This window comes from Schistocerca cancellata, chromosome 6, assembly GCF_023864275.1.
Source record: "Schistocerca cancellata isolate TAMUIC-IGC-003103 chromosome 6, iqSchCanc2.1, whole genome shotgun sequence".
NCBI lineage: Eukaryota > Metazoa > Arthropoda > Insecta > Orthoptera > Acrididae > Schistocerca > Schistocerca cancellata.
Genome location: NC_064631.1, coordinates 347,071,711 through 347,095,590, shown reverse-complemented (window position 1 = coordinate 347,095,590; position 23,880 = coordinate 347,071,711). Strand labels below are relative to the sequence as shown.

General features: G+C 43.5%; 1 protein-coding gene across 1 annotated transcript in view; it reads right to left on the bottom strand.

Moving 5' to 3' along the window:
• Nucleotides 1-23,880, bottom strand: part of LOC126191163 (farnesyl pyrophosphate synthase-like) — a 266,033-nt gene that overhangs the window by 143,988 nt on the left and 98,165 nt on the right. Inside the window, exon 3 of the mRNA XM_049931935.1 lies at nucleotides 21,081-21,221. Within this exon, the coding sequence (XP_049787892.1) occupies nucleotides 21,081-21,221 (141 nt within the window). The remainder of the gene's footprint in view (nucleotides 1-21,080; nucleotides 21,222-23,880) is intronic.

Below are 23,880 nucleotides of genomic sequence, written 5' to 3'. Positions count from 1 at the left end.
CCATCTGTTGAGCGTGTCGTGGCTATTCACTCACTTAGATAAAAGGAACGAACATCGCGTATGAAAATGCTTCAATACTTTATCTATGAGTTGGCCGTATAAAATATAAGTTGTGAGAAAGAGAAATATGGACATGCTTATCATAAAAATTGCTGCCACAGACACTGAATCTCCTTAGAAAGATTTTATGAAGTCAATTCCTCAGCGTCGGGTAAGTTACAGTTTTACTAGCGCAGAACATTGGTGGAAATCACCGTAACTCTGTGGAACTCTTGATTAATGTTGATCACTATGAAGATACCATATTTGCACTCGACGATGTTGATACGGAAATTAGCTTACATATGGAATTTAGAAAATGTTACCAAACAAAAAAATTTCTAAAGAACGAACCGCACAATTTTCGTACAACACATTTTTGTATTGTAAAAGCCAAAAACACTACTTAATTTTTTTTTGTTATTCCGCAACTAATTTCAACCTTGAGGTCATCATCTGGCAGAACTTTTAAAATTTTTCATGGTAACTATCAAATGTCTGGCGTATGGTGCGACGTCGTCAAGTTTGAAACAGCTGACGATGGCGTACCGTATGCCAGACATACGTTATTCACCATGAGGTTTGCTTTATTTTGATGAAAAGGAACACCACTGAGACCTGTAGAGTAACTGACCTTCACACGCCAGAAACATAACGGCTGCTGTCCTTATGTTCTAGTACGGCCAACTCATAGATAAAGTACTGCAGCATTTCCATACGGGATGTTCGTTCCTTTTATCGCAGTGCGTGTATAGCCATGACACGCCTAACAGAAGGGTAGTTCTTTGTAGGTCATTCGCATGACCAGATGTGGTCACGAAGCGTAAGCAATGGCAGCGCATACCATCGGCCAGATGCTGGCCACGTATGACGACGACGAATGCAATAATGCAATATGGCAACGTTCGTTCTCGTCGGAACCTCCGGACGCGGATACCCCGTCGTGGTGCTGTGTGTAGAATGGGGCCTCAGCTGGAAAGACGACTCGGTGACACTCCTCTGTCCAGTGCTGTGTCGGTGCTCCCTTCCGGCTGTGCTGCCTCAACAACAGCAGTCGTGCTGACGGGTCGTGGTGCTTCAAACTGCTTCGTACTATCGGTGTGGATACTGGTCTTGTTGCAGACCAGCCCATTTCCTAACTCTGGATACGTGATGTAGCTGTACGATCCGGCACGGCCGAACGGACAGTAGGTCAGCCCTCTCGGACGCTAGTCGCGCGGGGCCATTGAGGTCCTGCATGGCGTTGAGTACGGTCCTACTGATCCCATTAACGCCGTAGTCGCATGTCGTGGGTTTGCGACCAATGTGAGCAGCGGTACCACGGAATGATAAAATGCACTCTCGACAGGCAACAATCTTGCCGTTGTCGAATTCCGTCACATGCTTGTAGGCGTGTTTCGTTTCTACATGAGGCATAATACAAGCCTCTCGCTAACATTCATACTGAAATTCGATTCTGAATGCAAAACCTTCTGCGTAATATTTTCTTATATGTACACCACCGGTAAAAATGCAACAACCTCAAGGATTGCGTTGAGTAACACCAGGGTATAATGTGTGCTTGTAGCGTTAGTGATTCATTTTTCACGGTCATCGCCGATCAGATGGCGCTCAGGAGATCTTGTGGTTTGACTCTGCAGGCAATAACAGGACTGAGCTTAGAGGTGACGAGGATTTGCAACATTGATTCTAGGGTACAACCATGTTTCACCGACGAGTATGTACTCCTAACGAACAGCTTCAGCCATTTGAACGGTGTCGCATTGTGAGTGCGCGGGTAGCTGGATGGACATGACGACCGATTGCTGAACACGTTGAGCACAAAGTACCGACCGTGTGTCACTGTTTTCCAATAGTGGTCTGTGCAACATTTCCACTATCGTAGACCAGTTTCTGGACGACATTGTAGTACAGTCACACATTGAGACCGACGCATTGTGAGAGCAGATAGCTTTAAGTAGAGAGACCTCAGATGTTAAGTCCCATAGTACTTAGAGCCATTTGAACCAGTTTTTTGTGAGAGCGGCAGTGGCCGAACGGAAATCATCTGCGCAAGAAATCTGGGCACATTTTCCGCCTGATGTGTCATCAAGGACCACTGGGAACCATCTGCTTGCGGCACGACTAAGATCACGTGTGCCTCTGGCCAGGTTCCCACTGATATCATGGCACCGCCAAGAATGGGTACTCTTGTGTCGTGAGAGAATGGACAGGAGAGTGAAATGTCACTCTGTTGTCTTCACTGATGAGAACATATTCCCCCTATACGCGAGTGATGGAGGCACACGTTTGTGGCATAGACTTGGTGAACGGTCTATTCCAGCGCGCATTCCCCCACGACACACAGGTCCCACCCAGGCTTCATGGAGCGAGCGGCCACCAGTTACAATTCGTGGTCACATTTGGTATTTCTGCAGTGTAAAGCAACCAGTGCACGCTGCATTACACAGATTTATCCTCGTGCTACTGACATTTCTTCGACGGGAAGGTGAGCCGGCCATTGTGGCCGAGCGGTTCTAGGCGCTTCAGTCTGGAACCGCGCGACCGCTACGGTCGCAGGTTCGAATCCTGACTCGGGCATGGATGTGTATGATGCCCTTAGTTTAGTCAGGTTTAAGTAGTTCTAAGTTCTAGGGGATTGATGAACTCCGATGTTAAGTCCCATAGTTCCCAAAGCCATTTGAACCATTTTTTTATTATTCTCATTCTCAAATGTAGACGGGAAGGATGTGACCAATATATACTTTCCCACAGGGCATGCATGTGATTTTATATATACCACTCTGTGCCAAGGATTTAGTTTGTCAAAAATGGTGCAAATGGTTCTGAGCACTATGGGACTTAACAGCTATGGTCATCAGTCCCCTAGAACTTAGAACTACTTAAACCTAACTAACCTAAGGACAGCACACAACACCCAGCCATCACGAGGCAGAGAAAATCCCTGACCCCGCCGGGAATCGAACCCGGGAACCCGGGCGTGGGAAGCGAGAACGCTACCGCACGACCACGAGATGCGGGCTTAGTTTGTCTTTACTAATACTAAGTTGATATGCATCTTAATGGCTCTTATAGATAGATGGAGGATTGCTTTTTCAAAACGCATTTTAACACTGATTGTAACAACGACGACTTCGTATCCATTATGAACAAAACGAAAATTAGGGAAGTAGTTATTTTCCTGTTTTGACAGAAGAAGGAACGGCTCTGTCTCTTCCAGAAGAATCGTGTAAGGTATCAATGAGAGATATCTGTTGAATGATTTATCGGAGTAATTGCAACCGTACTTCACATCAGTGGTCTGAATCCATCTCATCGATGGTATGGCTTCAGTTAGTGGGAACAGGGTTTCTGCCCTCCGAAATGGCCTACAGTTCCCAGGTGAGAAACGCAAATAGTGGCTTGCCGCAATGCTCTAAAAATGTTTGCGTGTGTGAGAACGTCGGAGGAGGATTGGGGACAGCGAGTGATAGTGAAACTCGTGGCGAGAACTGGCTGGCGGGCCCAGCGTGCGTGCCGTCGCACACGCGGACTCTCTGCCTGCCGCGCTGTGCCAGCAGGGGACCACCCAGGGCGCGGCTTATACGTGCTGCTGGCCCCGCGCTCTGTGTGGATGTTAACCGACACAGCCATCCTCGCGCAAGATTGGAAACCAACAAATATTACGTCACTCACAGTAGCTGAGCCTCGGTTGGAGAAATGGCGTGTTAGAGTAAACGTCGACAAGTGCGAAGCCGTTCTGTTCACTAGAAGACCGAAGCAACTGCTCAAACACCGACACTGCAGACCAATAACTCTACATGTACGCCCAATACGTTTCCGTGAGAAAGTCAAATACCTCGGTGTCTGGCTGGACCGGAAATTACTCTGGGGGGACCACATACAACACGTGACCAACCGAGCAAGCGCGAGGCTCAAACAGCTCTACCCTATGCTCAACAGGCGTAGCACACTGAACAGAAGGGTGTCGAGGTCAATGTACATGACACTTATTCGACCCCTGATGTACGCTGCTCCTGTCTGGGGATACGCTGCGCCCACACGCCTGCGCCGTCTGCAGCTCATACAAAACAAAGTGCTCAAAATCGTACGCAATGCTCCACGATACACACGCATCGCGGACCTTCACCGGGATTACCGACTTGAGACTCTCACGGAGGTAATCCACAAACTCACCACAAGACTATACAGAAACTCCAGACATTCGAACAACCCGTATATTCTGAATCTGAGGAACTACGACCACAACCGTAGACGGAAACATAAAAGACCAAAAGACATACTTTTAAGGACCTAACATCTATGGCCAAGCACACGCGAACACAACGGTACAGGTGAGTCCCTGTTAATCAGACGCCATTACTGGATATCCAACTGGAACACACTACCGAATAACTGGCACCACGCAGGGAAGCCGTACCGTACACTGCATGCAGACAAGCTCCACACACACCCCACACAGTGAGATGATCTATAGCCGATCTCCCACTACTATACAGGGTGTTAGAAAAAGGTACGGCCAAACTTTCAGGAAACATTCCTCACACACAAAGAAAGAAAATATGTTATGTGGACATGTGTCCGGAAACGCTTACTTTCCATATTAGAGCTCATTTTATTACTTCTCTTCAAATCACATTAATCATTGAATGGAAACACACAGCAACAGAACGTACCAGCGTGACTTCAAACACTTTGTCACAGGAAATGTTCAAAATGTCCTCCGTTAGCGAGGATACATGCATCCACCCTCCGTCGCATGTTGATTGTGAAAATTTACAATTTGATCACGTTGGAATGAAGCTTAATTCGTAAAGAGAACATTTGCACTGAAATGAGGATTGACACATTGTTGGATGAGCCATTCGTAGAAGTGTACCTGTGGAGGCCAATCAGCTGCTGATAGTGCCTGCACACGCTGTACATGGTACGGAAACAACTGGTTCTCCCGTAGCACTCTCCATACAGTGACGTGTTCAACGTTACGTTGTACAGCAGCAACTTCTCTGACGCTGACATTAGGGTTATCGTCAACTGCACGAAGAATTGCCACGTCCATTGCGGGTGTCCTCGTCGTTCTAGGTCTTCCCCAGTCGCGAGCAATAGGCTGGAATGTTCCGTGCTCCCTAAGACACCGATCAATTGCTTCGAACGTCTTCCTGTCGGGACACCTTCGTTCTGGAAATCTGTCTCGATACAAACGTACCGCGCCACGGCTATTGCCCCGTGCTAATCCATTCATCAAATGGGCATCTGCCAACTCCGCATTTGTAAACATTGCACTGACTGCAAAACCACGTTCGTGATGAACACTAACCTGTTGATGCTACGTACTGATGTGCTTGATGCTAGTACTGTAGAGCAATGAGTCGCATGTCAACACGAGCACCGAAGTCAACATTACCTTCCTTCAATTGGGCCAACTGGCGGTGAATCGAGGAAGTACAGTACATACTGACGAAACTAAAATGAGCTTTAACATGGAAATTAAGCGTTTCCGGACACATGTCCACATAACATCTTGTCTTTATTTGTGTGTGAGGAATGTTTCCTGAAAGTTTGGCCGTACCTTTTTGTAACACCCTGTATAATGATCTTGATTGTTCCAGTAATGCAGCGGCTGCAGCAACTGGGGTACATCGACATCGCTTGCCAAGGTAATGATGCATGATACCCATACTAACAAATCCAACCTTGCACGAACTATCGCAGCTAGTAAGGCACTACTGCTCTTACTACCCATCCCACTGTCGCAGAGGTTTTTTTTTCCCACGTCACGAGCCTTGGAACTTTTTTCCCTCTGCTCTTCAAATTGCTACCCTCATTCGCGTTTCGTCCACCATCTATCACCTGATGGACCGTATTAATGCGTAGTCTTACCCAGACGCACGGATAACATGACAGCCCAGCATCCTGTGATCCACTTACTAGATAACTAACATGTTGACGGAGGTGACAGTAGAACTTTTGGTCTGGTCACCAAGTTGGTGCGGGTGTGGAGGGGCCCCATCTCTTCTTTAAAAAAAAAAAAAAAACCGGCAGCAGTTTTTAAACGGGTGTGCAGTATTTTTAATGCACTGGAACCGCAAAAATATAGAAACACCACAAACGCAGTACATTACCACACTAATACGATGTAGGACAATCGTTGACATCCAAAATAGCTTCCAGTCCGCTCGGAATGGATAAGTGCAGGACCTGTATGATTTTCACTGGAATGTTACACCATTCTTACTGCACAATGGTGGAAAGTTTAGGTAACGACAGCGGAGGCAGATAGTGATCACGTACGCTTCGCTCCAAAGAAGACCACAAATGCTCAATACTTATTATTGAGATCTGGCAACTGTGGTGGGCAGGGGAGATGCGACAATTCATCGTCTCGATAACGATGCGAGCTGTTTGCACAAGAGCCCTGTCGTCTCGCAACACAGCATCACCATTGGGGAACCAACATCGTGCCATGGGAGGTACCTGACCAGCCAAAATGGTCACATAACCCTTGCAGGGTACCGACGGGTCCCGTGGAATATCCCGATACGGCTGCCCAAATCATCCCCGAAGCCCCTTTTTGTTTCAGTCTTGGGACCGAAGCTTGGCAAGAAGTTCGAGAAAGCGTGAAACAAGACTCAGCCGACCAAATGACTTACTTCCATTGCTCTACAGTCCAGGTTTTATGCCGGCCGGAGTGGCAGAGCGTTTCTAGGCGCTGCAGTCTGGAACCGCGCGACCGCTACGGTCGAAGGTTCGAATCCTGCCTCGGGCATGGATGTGTGTGTTGTCCTTAGTTAGGTTTAAGTAGTTCTAAGTTCTAGGGGACTGATGAACTCATAAGTTAAGTTCCATAGTGCTCAGAGCCATTTGAACCATTTTTTGAACCAGGTTTTACGGCTTCCGTGCTGTGTCTTCTGTTACGGACATTTGCGTCGCTGATGAGTGGTTCTGGAATTCCAGCTCACCTGCCGTTCTCTGCTTATGAAGCTCACATTGCAATGTTTTGGTGCTGACAGGGTTCGCGTCTGGGGCATTGTACTGCAGTGAGTTTTGCAGCTGTCTTCCCCATATTTTTCGTCACAATCCTCTTCAATGACCGTCTGTCACGATCACTCAACACACACGTTCGACCGCGTTGCAACTTGGCAGGGAACGTTTTTCTGCTTTCCATTTAAGCGTTATAAATATTCGATAATGTGCCGCTTGAAATACCAAACACTTTGGCTTCCTTGGTTTTGGAATCACCCACCACGCGAACACCAAAGATTTGCACCCGTCCGAATTCACTTAGCACCGACATAATGTACTCACAACTACACAGAAAACTGTTCTGATAGCGACTAGTACTCTCAATATGTTGACATTGCACAGGCACCTACTGTGGTCAAACACAACAGCGCAATCTGCAGGCTTCCCTAGCATCTGCATTTATGTTCATGCATGCACTTCTCGCAGTGCCCATATTTCTGTCCAACCCCCGTAGTTTGAAACTGACCCAATGAAACCCCTGCCAATGTGTGAATGGCAGAATATTCATGCAGATGTAGATGAAGATTCATATAAGGACATGTTGAACTCTGTACTTGAAATTAAGCAATAAAACTTGTAGTTTTGATGGAGCAGATACAGTAGATCACGTAGCTCACGGTCAGATTTTCGTGGACGAGGAAATAACCCCAGCACAACCTGTTTTTTCCGCTTTCAGAGCGCCTGTAATCATTTCGCGACAGACAAAGCTTGTAAATTTGGCTGCCGCTTGAACGTAAGTCGCAGACTCGGCAGGCGCAAACAAAGCGTTCCACAGCTGATAACAGCAGCAATGGGGACACGTGGGGGACGTGTGGGCGCTCAAGCGGCCTTCTCCCAAGAATAGTTAACCTGAGGTGCCGGGCCGCTTACCGTCCACACGGCCCGTCCTCGCAACTACTGCACTGTCCAGGAGTGGATGCCCTGGATTTGCAATTAGTAATAAAAACGAGAGTAGAGTGAAATTTTTACAGACGCCAACGTCGTTAAGAACGCAAATATTTTGTCATTTAGTTGGATCAAAAATAATCGGGTAGTTAGATTTTTTTTCGTTTTCACGTACAATCGGGCACAGCCATTATATAACTTTGTGAGCACTATCTGAAATAAACTTTACGGTGTAAAGTAATGTGCTCATTGTTATTGACAACCAATAAGTTAATAGATACGAACATGGGTTCGCCGGCCGGTGTGGCCGTGCGGTTCTAGGCGCTTCAGTCTGGAACCGCGTGACCGCTACGGCCCCAGGTTCGAATCCTGCCTCGGGCATGGATGTGTGTGATGTCCTTAGGTTAGTTAGGTTTAAGTAGATCTAAGTTCTAGGTGACTGATGACCACAGATGTTAAGTCCCATAGTGCTCAGAGCCATTTCCCACGAACATGGGTTCAAACTCTTGTCCCGTCATCCTGATTTACCTTTCCAATAGTTTTCCTAAATTATTTCATGCGAATATCGAAATGTTTCCAAATATGGGATCTTAGCCGTTTTTCGTCCACATCTTTCTCCAGTTGAGACTGTGCTCCGTCAGTAACGAACCTCGCTGTTGTTGAGTCGCTGAAGTGAGTCCTCCCTTCCTTCTTACATTCACTCACAATACAGCGTCGTGTGCATTCACACTCGTCAAAAACATCGTATCTTTGACTTAATTACAAGCACAGAGGAAACCATGTTTTCACTGTTGTTGTTGCAGTCTTCAGTCCAAAGACTAGTTTGAAGCAGCTCTCCATGCTACTCTACCCTGTGCAAGTCTCTTCATCTGCGAGTCAGTACTGCAACCTACAACCCTCCGAATCTGCTTACTGTTACCCCCAACACTTCGCTCCAGTACTAAGTTGGTGATCCCTTGATGCCTCAGAAAATTGCTGAGGTCATCTGTCCCTAAGCTTACACACTACTTAATCTAAATGAAAATAACTTACGCTAAGAACGACACACAGACACCCATGCCCAAGGGAGGACTCGAACCTCCGACGGGGGAAGCCGAGCGCACCGTGACAAGATGCTTCAAATGGTTGCAATGGCTCTGAGCACTATGGGACTTAACATCTGTGGTCATCAGTCTCCTAGAACTTAGATCTACTTAAACCTAACTAACCTAAGGACATCACACACATCGATGCCAGAGGCAGGATTCGAACCTGCGACCGTAGCGGTCGCGCGGTTCCAGACTGAAACGCCTAGAACCGCTCGGCCACTTTAAGATGACCCAGCCTGCTCGGCTACGCCGTGCGGCGATACCTCAGAATGTGCCCTACTAACCGATCCCTTCTTTCAGTCAGGTTGTACCACAAATTTCTCTTGTCCCCAGTTCTCTTCAGTACCTCCTCATTAATTACGTGATCTGCCCATCTAATCTTCAGCATTCTTCTGAAGCACCACATTTCAAAAGTTCCTATTCTCTTTTTGTCCAAACTGTTTATCGTCCATTTTTCACTTCCACACATGGCTACACTCCATACAAACACTTTTAGAAAGGACTTTCTGACACTTGAATTTGTATTAGATGTTAACAAATTTCTCTTCTTCAGAAACGTTTTTCTTGCCGTTGTTAGTCTACATTTTGTATCCTCCCTACTTCGACAGTCATCAGTTATTTTGTTTTCCAAACAGCAAAACTCATTTACTACTTTAAGTGTTTCATTTTCTAATCTAATTCCCTCAGCACCACCTGATTTAATTCGACTACATTCCATTATCCTCGTTTTGCTTCTGTCATCTTTATCCTCCTTTCAAGACACTGTCCACCATTCCGTTCAACTGCTCTTCCAAGTTCTTTGCTGTCTCTGAGAGAATTACAATGTCATCGGCAAACCTCAAAGGTTTTATTTCTTCTCCTTGGATTTTAATTCCTACTCCAAATTTTTCTTTTGTTTCCTTTAATGCTTGCTCAATATACAGATTGAATAACATCGCAGATAGGCTACAACCCTGTCTCACTCGCTTCTCAACCACTGCTTCCCTTTCGTGCCCCTCGACTCATATAACTGCCATCTGGTTTCTGTACAAATTGTAAACAGCCTTTCGCTCTATATATTTTATCCCTGACACCTTTAGAATTTGAAAGAGAGTATTGAAATCAACATCGTCAAAAGCTTTTTCTAAGTCTACAAATGTTATAAACATAGGTTTGCTTTTTCTTAAGCTATCTTCTATGACAAGTCGTAGATTCAGTATTGCCTCGCGTGTCCCTACATTTCTCCCGAATCCAAACTGATCTTTCGCGAGGTCGGCTTCTACCAGTTTTTCCATTTTTTCGTAAAGAATTCGTGTTACTATTTTGCAGCCGTTACTTATTAAACTGATAGTTCGGTAATTTTCACACCTGTTTCCACTAATGACATGAATTATGAACATCAATCTGACGTCTGCCTTCCCTGTGATTAGTTTTAAGTGGACGTTTCACTTTTAATCGCTCCATACACATACTTCGATATATTTAGTGGATATGATTGCTTCCAGTGACTGTTCGCACTCATGTAATCACAAAACAACGAGTCTTTCCGCTTATTTATAAGATAGCCTTGTTTACGTTGACGGGCAACTACCAATACGTGCAACACGCATCTATCTTCTGCAGATCATCTTGAATTTTGCTACAGTTTCCTACCATTGCAACTTCTGTATTTATAAGCGGAGACCAATACGTTTCCGTTCGAGGGGCGTACAGTCCAAAATCCGTATGCCAGTCAGACAAAATCTCCGTAAGCATTGATGCAGCAGGTTGAAGATACCCGTTTAGTAAAATACCGTGCCTGCTGCGCGAAGAAGTCCCTAGCTACATGCTGCGCCTCATCGTCCGACGGGAATCGTCGACCCTTCAAGACCTTTTGTAAGGGCCTGAAAATATGATAAACAGACGGGTGGAGATCAGGACAACAGGGTGGGTGCTCGAGCGTCTCCCATGAGAGGCTGGCCTCGCAGATCGACCGGCGTCTCGTATCGAATCGCGCCCAGCACGGAACTTGGCGCACCATTCCACAATGGCGGTTTTTGACAGACATTCTGCTCTGTTAACATTCTTTATTCTCCGTTGGACGTCTACTGGTGTATGTCCTTCAGCAACCAAGAAAAGAATAAAAGCACGACCGTCCTGTTTAGACACGTTTGGTAATAGAGTCGGTATAGTTCACGTTTCTGCCTTTACCACGCGCACGTCGGAAAGACAGTACTGCCACACTAATCCCTTGTCTACATGTCGTTGCTAATATACCCGCATCACATTCGAGCTACGTTGCTTATAGACTGCAGCAATGCCCTGAAACGAAAACTATTTGATTGTCTCATACATAACACTATTATCGGCGGACAGGCTCATGGAGATGCCGATGTTACCCACTAGATCATTCATCTATATTTACATTAAAAATGAAGAAATTCCTCCAGCTGTATTTAAGGTGTCGTTTTTATTTTATTTTGGCAACTAGTTTCAACGTTGTAACAACGTCGTCTTGAGGCCCATACACTTGCTGACGTCAACTGCGTGCAGCTGATACTAGAAGTCAGTGGTGAGATACGTACGTGCTCCATGTGGAAGGTGGTTAGTAACTGAAGATGACGTTGTTACAACGTTGAAATTAGTTGCCAAAATGAAATCGACTCCTTAAATACAGCTGGAGGAATTTCTTCATTTTTAATATAAATTTATACTAGCTGACGTCCTCTTGTCCTCCATTTCAACTACGGATGTACGAAGATTCATCTATATTGTGAACAACAAAAGTCCTGTAACGCTCCTATTGGGTACGTCCCTAGATACTTTTACGTGTAAAGATTGGTCTCTGTTAAGAACGACATACTGTCTGCTGCTATCTGTGAACTTGTCAGCCCAGTCACAAAACTGGTGTAATATTCCGTACGCTAGTATTTCGTTCATTAGATGACAGTGAGGAATTGTATCGAATTACTTTTAATAAAATGAAACTGATACACTTGCAGGGCGCTAAGAGATAAGCGAAGACTACTAAGTCTGCGTATTGAGCAATTGTTATAATATATTGCATTGTTGTACAGAAATGAAATGATGCCTACTAATCCATCGCTGTTTTATAGCTAAGTTTTAAAGTCCCGTCTACGTGAAGAGGCGGTCAAAGCAGATTAAAGACTATGTGAACAACTGATCGTGGCCTGTTTGAATGAGTAATGGCGAACTCGTATAGAGTGATTTACACAGCCGCTGGGAAATGTAAATCATAATGGCTAAAATGTGAGTCAGCTAATCGAATAGTATGTCAGTCACTGGAGCAGCTCTTTCTGAATGAAGGTATGATCACGTTTTTCATCAAAAATGGTTCAAATGGCTCTGAGCACTATGGGACTTAACATCTGAGGTCTTCAGTCCCCTAGAACTTAGAACTACTTAAACCTAACTAACCTAAGGACATCACACACATCCATGCCCGAGGCAGGATTCGAACCTGCGACCGTAGCAGTCGCGCGGTTCCGAACTGAAGCGCCTAGAACCGCTCGGCCACCGCGGCCGGCATTTTTCATCTCGTCGACACCTGTATCGTTATGGGCGGTACAATAGCTTATTTGAAGGACTGACAGCAAGTCGGTCGTAGATTTATTAGTGTACTCATCCTGCAGTCCCTCTGAATTGACTTAGAGAAAGTGCAAGAAATCGAAATCAGGATTGTTGTCTTAACCATTACGCCGCCCAGCTGAGATGCATCACGGGTGCCAGCAGTTGCAATGGGTCCATATTTAGTGTAGAACATCAGATGTCTTGTTTCATCTGATTCCTTAAGACATTACAAAAAAGTTTGGAAATTAACGTACATCCTGCGGATTTGGATCCTCCTGATTTTTGTGATATTTTCGAGCTGGTAATTTGTTCTGCCGCCAGTATTCGAAACGGTTGTGTTTACAGTCTATTTCCACTGTGAGATAAAGAAGAAAGGGGATCTACAGAATTCTCAGAACGTAAGTACGTTGATAGATGACGTCCTCGAGTTGCAAGAACGGTGCGACCTGAAACTGTGTTTAGCTGTCTCTGGCTCAATTAAGCCCATTTTTTCGGGAGAAAAGTATGCATACTTGCAGGCAGTATTTTATGGTTTAGAGGAAAATCTCATGGACTGCGAGGGAGAGATAAGGTACTATCTTGTTTTCTTGCGAAGTTTGTGGTAAACGGCTTCCGACAGGTTTCAGCCAGTGTACATAGAGCAAGCAGGTACTTTGCGGAAAAACAAGTGCGACAAACAGGGCAGCTGTTTGGGATTTGTGCAGTAACAACGGGAACGTTGAACTACTACAGCATTACGTTCGGATCGTATCGGGCAAAGTAATTTCGTGTAGTAACAGACAAAACAGGTACCACAAAAAATTCATTTTATAAAGTTATGTTTTGTTTAAAAGGCAAATATGGAGGAGTCATTACATAAAAATTAACACGAAAGAAATCGTAGAAAAAATCAGACTTCTTGAAATGATAATCAGGGACGCGAGTGAGACATATTCATTTTCAAGAAGTACATTACGTGACTTACTTAAATGCTTGACAAGAAATCAAAGGGATGGCCATGAAACATGTTTTAGAAAATAAGAAACTTTCTTTCCGAGAACATTTTTTTCATTTTTTCCGTGTTTGCTTTTTAAATCAGGTTTATTTAAACTACGTCTTAGACAAAACACATTTTTTTTTCAGAAATAAACTTGTTTCTTCATGGCTACTGTGCAGATGAAATGCTGTCAAAACGATGAAAGGAGGGCACCAAAAGCCCAACCTAGCACCGAATTTTTCAGACGAAGAATCAAAACAAAATAAACACAATGTACATTTACAGTTTTTTGGCCTAGAATAGATAAATAACGACGCATTATGCATTACATTTTATAGAAATAAATCCCACCTACAAAATTTGACACGTAGGTGTCGAAACATGTTTCCATAAAAAAAAGGAAAAATAAATTATGGTTTGCATAAGGCGGAGATTAAATAAACCAAAGTAAGTACTAAGCTGTATTAGTTGTACTTACTTTAGTTTAATGCTTATAATCATTTACAGTCGAGTTAAACCATTTTGCAATAAAACTGATTTCTTTACATGTTATAATTTCACTTCCGGTACACCCCTCCAAAAATTTTGTTCTCCAAAGTACAAAGGGTGGAAAAAATACAAAAAATAATGAAAATATATTCTTATGACATTGAATCTGACAACTCTATTACATAACACGTCACAGTATTGTTTTGTGTGAAAAATCTTCCAATACAACTTCTATCCTGTTCTAGTCTGTTCTGCTTATTGCACACATTTCGCTTCCATACAAGGCTACATATCATACAAATACTTTCAGTACAAATCTTGAATGCTTGTTGCTCTGTAGCTTTCAGTATTTATTAATGGACGTGTCCTACACAGCATGAATTGTACTAGAAACGTTTATTTGCCAAAACCGAGTTTCGCGTTTATAAACCATCATCAGTGGCATATGATACAGAGGAACAAACCACTGACGTACATCGATGCCTACAAATTGACTACTTTACATATAGCAGCAGTTATCTAAGTCTACTTACATTATGTACCTTTATAGCTGTGACATGCGTGTCATTTAGTACGACAGGATGTGAATTATGTCCTATCACACAATATACAGGTTGTCATGTATGTTACTGCTGACAGTCTTATGCAACGACAATTTTTGTTGACGTTTGACGTAACTGTCATATAGTATAAACAAGGAACAGTACATTACTTGTCTTTTGTTATTTCATTATGTGATAAAGTTTATATTGGGTTAACACTGAGATACATCAAAACGAGATTTAGAGAACGTATTAATATTCGTAAAATCAATCACTCAGCATTCAGCGCTCATTTAAGAGAATACAAACGTTCTGATAATGTCATTAACAAAAACATCACCATTCTTCATAAAGCAGAAAAAGGCAGATTATTAAATATGCTAGAAGAATCTGCAATATACATCTGTACTACAACACTACCGGACAACACACTTAATGAACAGAGTTACGGAATAAGATGTACATACAAAATTTGAACAGTATTTTAACCAAATCATTTTGGTTGGCAGTCTGTGTTCTGCATGCAAAATTTGGCTTGTTACGTTAGATTATTTTTCAATTTTCTACCATTCGTATATTGAATCTTCATATAACAATTGTCGAAAAAACGTTAATTTTCATATATGAGTGCATCTCACAAATATATATAAATAAGATCTTTGAAATAACAAAAAAAAAACATGTACACTCTTTGACATGTCAGTTCCATGTATAAACTGTGCGTCAGTTGTTGTTGTTGTTGTGGTATTCAGTCCCGAGACTGGTTTGATGCAGCTCCCCATGCTACTCTATCCTGTGCAAGCTTCTTCATCTCCCAGTACCTACTGCAACCTACATCCTTCTGAATCTGCTTAATGTATTCATCTCTTGGCCTCCCCCTACGATTTTTACCCTCCACGCTGCCCTCCAATACTAAATTGGTGATCCCTTGATGCCTCAGAACATGTCCTACCAACCGATTCCCTTCTTCTGGTCAAGTTGCGCCACAAACTTCTTTTCTCCCCAATCCTATTCAATACTTCCTCATTAGTTATGTGATCTACCCATCTAATCTTCAGCATTCTTCTGTAGCACCACATTTCGAAAGCTTCTATTCTCTTCTTGTCCAAACTATTTACCGTCCATGTTTCACTTCCAGACATGGCTGCACTCCATACGAATACTTTCAGAAACGACTTCCTGACACTTAAATCTATACTCGATATTAACAAATTTCTCTTCTTCAGAAACGCTTTCCTTGCCATTGCCAGTCTACATCAGTTATGTCAGACGTTATCAAGAACTGCCACTGCCTAAGACTTGACAGCAGTAACATATATTACAACCTGTATACTGTGTGATAGGACAGATTAAAGATCTTATCGTATTAACTGACAAGCATGTGTGCGAGAGAGAGAAACACACATAACTTCAGTTCAGTTTACAGAAGTGAAGTGTAAATAACACAAATGCAGCGGAAGAAATACTGCAGAATGGCAAAAACTGCCAAGTGCGTATGTGAATCGAAGTCTTTCTACGTCAGCCGCTGCTAGCAACCACGGAAGAAGGTGTGGTTCAAAAAATGGCTCTGAGCACTATGCGACTGAACTTCTGAGGTCATCAGTCGCCTAGAACTTAGAACTAATTAAACCTAACTAACCTAAGGACACCACACACATCCATGCCCGAGGCAGGATTCGAACCTGCGACCGTAGCGGTCGCTCGGCTCCAGACTGTAGCACTTAGAACCGCACGGCCAGTCCGGGCGGCGAAGAAGGTGTGGTTTGGAGAATATGTAAAGAACCACCGTAAGCAATTTGTAGAATAAACAGGGAAGATGCTTTATAAATAACAGCGACAGCCGCGCGGGGTAGCCGCGCTGTTTAAGGCGCCTTTTAAGTTAGATTGAATACTGTGTAAGACTAGGGACTGATGACGTCAGCAGTTTGGTCCCAAAGTAACTTACCAAAAATTTCCAACAGCGAAACGTGTCTGGTATAACTCTCTTTAATTAAATTGCAGTAAGCTCAAGGCGGAAAACAAATAGTAACCGATGGTAGATAACTTTTCGCTCCCTGTGTTTTTCCCTGTTACCTTCAGAAGTTAATGCCATAAGCGTATCTTTGCCTTTCTGCAGTCCATCTTGTAAGATAAGCCTTAAGGTCAGTATGGCCTCGTGTATTCCTGTTCTTCGCCGGAACCCAAACTGATCGGTATCTACTTGTTTTTTCACTTTTCTGTAAATAAGTATTTTGTAACTACGACTTACAAAACCGATAGCTCGGTAATGCTCACACATGTTAGCAGATGCCTTCTGTAGAAATATGGGAGTATTTCGCCAGCCTGTATAAAGCTAGAATAGAAATGTCATAGATGGCTCTCCGAAGGATCTAAATAATTCTGAGAAAATGTCACTTACTCAAGGGGACTTATTTCGACTTAGATCCTTCAGAGCTCTGTCAAATTTTTCTCTCTACTTCATTCTCTTCAAAGTAAGGTAGTTTCCGTAACACACTTCAAGTGAAAACAGGGATGATGCTTTTAATGAAACCTCGGTAGTTTCTTATGCTGCCCCTTCTCCTGAGCTAATGTTCCGTCTCTAACGACCTCAATATCGACGGGAAGTTAAATTCTAGCAAGGCTTCCTTCCCTTAGCTTTTGCGAAAATGAGGACCAACTTGTTTAACGTCATGGATCGGCTCCTGCTCACCGTCTTTTAAGTTATTGAAATGGCCTGGGCAACATTACCTGTCTAAATGACAGCCAAGGAACAAGGGCAATTAGAAACTAAGTCTTCAAAAAGTACGACACTGTCGGTCATTCCTTTTGTGCCAACCACATAGGCGAATAATGAGAGACTTGACTGAGAGTGCTAGAGGACGTAGACCTATAACGCAGTCATATAGCTGGTAATGGAAGTAAATATTTGCCAGAGAAGATCATTAGAAATTAAAGCAGTTCATGAAATTAGACTCAAAGCATTTACGTGTATTGCACCGACAGAACACCTTGAAGACTGTGAAAACCACTTACCTTCAATGTTATTTTCTCGTAATCAAAACTGTTTTATCTTGTTTGAATCTAGTCGTAGTTACCATCTCTCTGTTCTGTATAGACAATGCATCTAAATAACTGTTTGTTTACGTCTTCGTTATTTTCAAGCAATGTAATCTGTTAGCTTAAACATGTCCTACACTTCTGCTATTGTGATTAATTGCTCTCATACACTCCTCTTTGTAATGCAAAATTCACCAGTCCGGAAAAGGACTCACGGCATTTTTATTCTCATTTTTCGTATTGATTATATCTGCTTAATTTTTGTGGGTTTAGTCAATAACATTAGTAATAATCAACACATCTCGTTTCAGTCTGAACTACCATGATGCGGTGATCTACATAAGGCGCTCTGAAATTGAAAATCTTCTCGTAAGAGTGCATTATCCAGCGTAACGCCTGTTGAATGCTTCGCACGGTATTCTGGACCATTATCCAGCGTCAAGCCGGCTGAATACTTGGCACGATGTACTGGAGCATTAACCAGCGGCACGATGTTCTGGATCATTATCCAGCATCACGCCGGGTGAATACTTGGCAAGATGCACTGGTGCATTATGCAGTGCCACGCCGGCTGAATACTTAGCATGATGTTCTGGACCTCGCTGGGTATCATAGGAGTTCCCAGTTGCACAAGATTAGGTGTGCACTTGACACGGACCGCAAGACGAAGAAAATGAAAAAGTACAAAGTGGCAGCATTATTTCTCCAGCGGCCAGCGGGTTCCTAACGATATGTTCGATCAGGACGTTCACACGTTGTAAGAGGGGATGGGAATTGTTCTCTCTCAAGGTGTTCGCATTTTCTCGACTGTTAGTCAAACTAATCTCCGCGTGAACAATTTCATGCGGAGTACGTTGTAGTAAGGTGAACTGCAGCTCAATAAATGCAAGGTTTTGCATTTATTAAGAATGCCTCGAAATGATAGTGTTCGTCTGCAGACAATGGCGATAGTGCTGACGAACTAGCTGACGAAATTGGCGCTCCATCTGAAGGCATTGTGGTACGTACAAAGGCATCTCGACAGATTAATGGTATACTTGGAACTCGAGGTGGAAACTACTCCGGCCGAACTATTACCGATGGAAAACCTACGTGACCGTGTTGCACATAAACGACATACGAATTTGGTTCAAAACAAACTTAGTGATTATTTCAGTGTTGAAATTTGCTGTTTTGTTCTGGTCAACATTTTCTGCATGTCAAGGGTAACCTGACGAACTACTGTAGGGATTTTGATATGGTATTCACTAATAGATAGACTAAGTCATGAGGAATGTTTGAGTGTATAATTTATAATTGTAGTAATGATGAGCGTATATATATATATATATATATATATATATATATATATATATATATATATATATATATATATATTGGAATTTGGATGACAATACGTGGCAATGATGGGAGTTAAGTACTAGTCGGTTACAGAGGAGGCCGTATCTGGCGGGAAAAGCAGTAAAGTAAACAGCTGCCGCAGCTCCAGAGAAAAACTTGACCAGAATCTACGTATACATCAATACACGTCTTCTCTACATGTTACGCCCGAGCCGTGTTTTTCAGCCTGTATGTGGAGGATAATCTTAGGAACTACTGTAGAGATTTTGATACGACGGGGAAGGTTTCTGTATGCAATTTATTACTTCTAGGCCAGACAAGTCGTCCGACATAAATACTTACTGTTGCACGTGCCAAGCCGACGTGGGTCCCAAGTAACGTATAATTTGTATCTTTATGTGAAAATAAATATAACATGTGTGTTTAAAGCATTTGATTCATGTCATTACATTTTCTTCTGACATTCCGGATTTTCGATTATCCGGATGAACTAAAGTCCCACCTAGTCCGGGTACACGAGGTTCCACTGTATTTATTTCCAACCGTTGATTCCGTACTTCAAAACACTCAGTTTAGAACCGTCTTCTGTCTGCATAGTTTTGCCTCTAATGGTTTGGCACACCTCGAACGCTGCAAATAAAAACGCCACACTAAACTGGGGTTTAACATCCCGCCAACGACGAGGTCGTTAGAGACAGAGTACAGGCTCGGACTCGATAAGGACGGAGAACTAATCATCCCGACGTTTGCCGTAAGTGATTTAGGGAAATTGCGGATAACCTATAACTGGATAAGCGTCGTCCTTCCGAACGCGAGTCCGTTGTGCTAACCACCGCACCATTTCGCTCGGTCAGCAACGTCACATCGTGCCACGCCAGAACGTCGATCGTTGGTTCAGTGGGTAAGTGACAGACTACCATCACAAATGTTGGGATTCGAGTTTTCCTCTTTCACCTCTCGCAATGACATCTTAATGTGAAATATGCATAACTGAATATTGGTCCCTGTAAAACTGTTGATATGATGTCGTCCGTCTTACGACCACACCACCGCCTGAGAGATCGATCCGACTGCGATTCTCTCGATAAACGGAACAGAAGAATGGCTGTGCTAGCCAAAGGGTACACAGCCAGTCGCAGTACTTAGTGTTCGTGTACAGTGCTGACCGTTTTTTATTTTACTACCCCTCTGAACGGCTCTTGGTTTTTTACTCATATGTCTACTGTTTTTTGTCCACCAATATGTTTTGTTTTTCTGTGTCTTCCTTGTTTCTATTTGTACTGTTTGTGGCCGAAGAGCAGCGTAATATTGCCGCTGCCGGCCCACCTTTTGTATAAGGTGTTCAAATAACAATAAAGAAAAAAAATCGCAGAACTTATGCTCGCCGCGAGGCGTCGCTAGGCCACTTCATGTGCAGCAGGAGTGTAGTGCAGTTGTGCCAGTCTACAGTTCGTAGCCGCGCTCAGTGGTCAGCCGGCGCCGATGTTAGTGTCATCGTCTGCAGCTTAGCCGTTAATGCCATCAAGTCTTTGTAGCCCATTTCCAAGTTAGTCTTCAAATTCGGCGGATTCGACATTCAAGATTACGAGGGATTAATTCGTCACTGCAAGATTTGTGACTTGAATATTATGTCATTCTACAGACGTTTAGTCTAGTCGCGTCTTCATAATTGTCAACCCACAGATCATGGAGTACAGAAATGTTAAGTAATAAGTACTTTCTTATTTTGTACTCCTCCTAATTATTTGTGTTTTCCTGTTGTAGCTACCGAACAGTCTTGGCATAGTAGAACCCACGTGTCCACCTCCTTGGCTACCTCATGTTGATGGACTCGGTTATGGTGGAAGATCGAGAGCCATCAGTTGATTCCTATAAAACTGGCTGGGTAAATCAGAAGAAAGGTCGAGGAAGATAATGGCATACCACCTACAGTAGAGCTATTCTAGTAAATCATTGTTGTGTTCAAAATAACCTGTGGGTTGATAATAGTTTTCACTTTTTCTCCGAATGAGCGACGTACTGAGTTTCCCTTGTCGAGACTGTAAATAAAGGCGCCGTTCTGGACCTACGCGCTACTTTGGCCTCGAGCTGCGGCCAGTGGTCAGTACTCACCATCTCGAGGGCCCAGCCCATGATGTGCGCCAGCTCGGTGTTCCGGGACGCCAGCTCCTCGTGGCGCGCCAGCAGCCGGTAGGACAGCACGACGGCCAGTCCGCGGTTCTTCTTGCCGCCCGTCATGTTGTACTGCAGCACCTGCAACCGACCACACACGGCCTTCACTCTCCGTGCCTGCGCTGGACAACTCGATGTTGGGCGCAACCACCGGGTCGCCGGATCTGAGGTGCGCATGTTCGGCTAACAACACGTGACCCTTGAACGGTAGTCACCAAGCTTTAGTCATAGAAAAATAAAAAATTTAATTAACCGAGTTTTGTTTAATAGCGTGTACGTGTCTGCAGTCTTGATACTCTTTGAAATCGCCGTGTCACAGTAACGTGGAGGCTTCTAGAGGCACGCGCAGATCAATGGGGCGAGGGGGGGGGGGGGGGGGGTCATAAGTGCCCCACTCCCTTTAAAGCATATTACACTAAAAGCCTTTATATTTTTAAGTAAGGCAATTTCACAGCTTCTTAGATAATTTTCATAAAATAGAGTACCACGAAAACAGTCTTCAAAATGGCAAGGAATTCTAGAAAATGGCCGGCCGAAGTGGCCGAGCGGTTCTAGGCGCTACAGTCTGGAACCGCGCGACCACTACGGTCACAGGTTCGAATCCTGTCTCGGGCATGGACGTGTGTGATGTCCTTAGGTTAGTTAGGTTTAAGTAGTTCTGTTTTAGGGGACTGATGACCACAGCAGTTAAGTCCCATAGTGCTCAGAGCCATTTGAACCATTTTTTTTTCTAGAAAATGGTTTAAAAAACGGTTCAAATGGCTCTGAGCACTATGGGACTGAACATCTTAGGTCATCAGTTCCCTAGAACTTAGAACTACTTAAACCTAACTAACCTAAGGACATCACACACATCCATGCCCGAGGCAGGATTCGAACCTGCGACCGTAGCAGTCCCGCGGTTCCGGACTGCAGCACCTAGAACCGCACGGCCACCGCGGCCGGCAAAATGGTTTAACACAGGACATTTTTCGATTGCTCCCTTGAGGGCTAGCCCACATGGATGCAGTTGCGGCGTGACCGAGAGAATTCCAGCCAGGTGTATGTGCCCAGTCATACCTGCTGTCACCAATAAATTGAATACAGTTCCTGGGTCCACAGGGTCAACCGACAAACCACAGGAAGTTGAGGGAAGCCAACGACAGAAAGGGAAAGACTCTCCACTAAAGAGAAAGTAATACAAAAACTGACTGTCCTGACCGTATACGAAGACAGCTGAAAAAAAGTATCATCCCCTTTATTTATACGTTCGCACAACCAAAGACTACAGACCATGTTCACAGTCGCAGCACTATGTGATATTCTAATAATGTCGAATGCGCACTTCGATTTTATATCTTGTAAGGTATTATTCTTAAAAATATATGCACAGCAATGTACTACTTATTAAATTTTTATATCATTAAGTTCAGGGTATCCTCCGAGTTAGGAAAAAAGATAGATAATATTCGCAAAAGATATTTTTATTTATTTACCAATAATATTAGATCGACGCTGGAAATTAAAAATGTGAAATAAAAAAAAAGGCAAAACCATTGAGGAAATTCTGTTGAATATCAGTAAAACAGTAAGAAAATAATACTATTCATTAATACTCTTCAAGTGGAGAAACTTTGAATAAACTTTTTCAACTTTCGCTAATCTTCTGTTTATAAAGTTACTCACCTTACCAAGTTAATACATTTATTGCTTTATTTTATGCCTTCTATTTTTTAATATCAGCTCCCATGATTTAAATTTAATCTAATGTGTTTTGGAGGCTACATTTTTTGGACTGTTTGTGTGAAATGCACCCAGTCCCAGCACTCGACTAGACGACTGTGGTTAATCTCCACAAACCACCCTCAACTAGGACTGTAGCAGCGACTTCTAATACCCTAGGACTGGACGAATACCGTCTCCCCAGTTTGGAATCCTATTTGCCATGCTAACAACAGTACAGATTCGGTAACTTTGTGTGTGCATGCTGGTTTTCAGCGCAGAAAATTGCATTTTCTCTTTCCTGCGTTTGCATATGGGTCGTCAGATAAAGCATAGATGACCATACCTACAGAAGAAACATGGTCATTTTCTTCAGGTCTACTACAACCACCGCGCGATGTGAAACTGAACGTAGTCTTAACAAGCCACCACGGGTTTTATTCCTCGATGCACAAAAGGTAAACTACTGGTCTCATTACGTTGTACAGCAGGAGACTGATATCGGCCATGTACAACATAAACATTGTCAATGTAATGTTGGTGATCGCGTAGAAGGCGTCCCAATAGTTGGCGTCCGCGTTTGGTGTCAAACCAGACCTTTTCCGCAGCACAATAAGGGCAAGCCTCAGAGAAAAGTTTGAGAGTTCTGTTTCGGCTCTGTTCTGAGAAGGTATGTACCCACCTTGACTGCAAGTCAGCGCAGAAACTATCGCTGCTCCAAGGAAATGGCATAATTACTCGTTATCAGCGTGATAAGCAGCCAAATCTAAATTATGTAGCTATTTTTAAAGTCACAGTATTTCCTGTTCCGCTCAGCAGTAATATATCTACTATTTTGTGGAACAACAACCATTCCTAGAAGTGCGTCAAATCTGTAAACAAATAAAAAGTCAATGCCCCAGGTCTCAGGAGTGGGTACCTGCTCTCTTCTGGCACCATTTGCAGGCGCCTATGCTTGAAAGGTTGTCGTCCTTTTCTTTAGGCCGGGAAATGTTGGAAGAAAATTGATATTTTATTCTATTTAAGATCACTGCAGAGC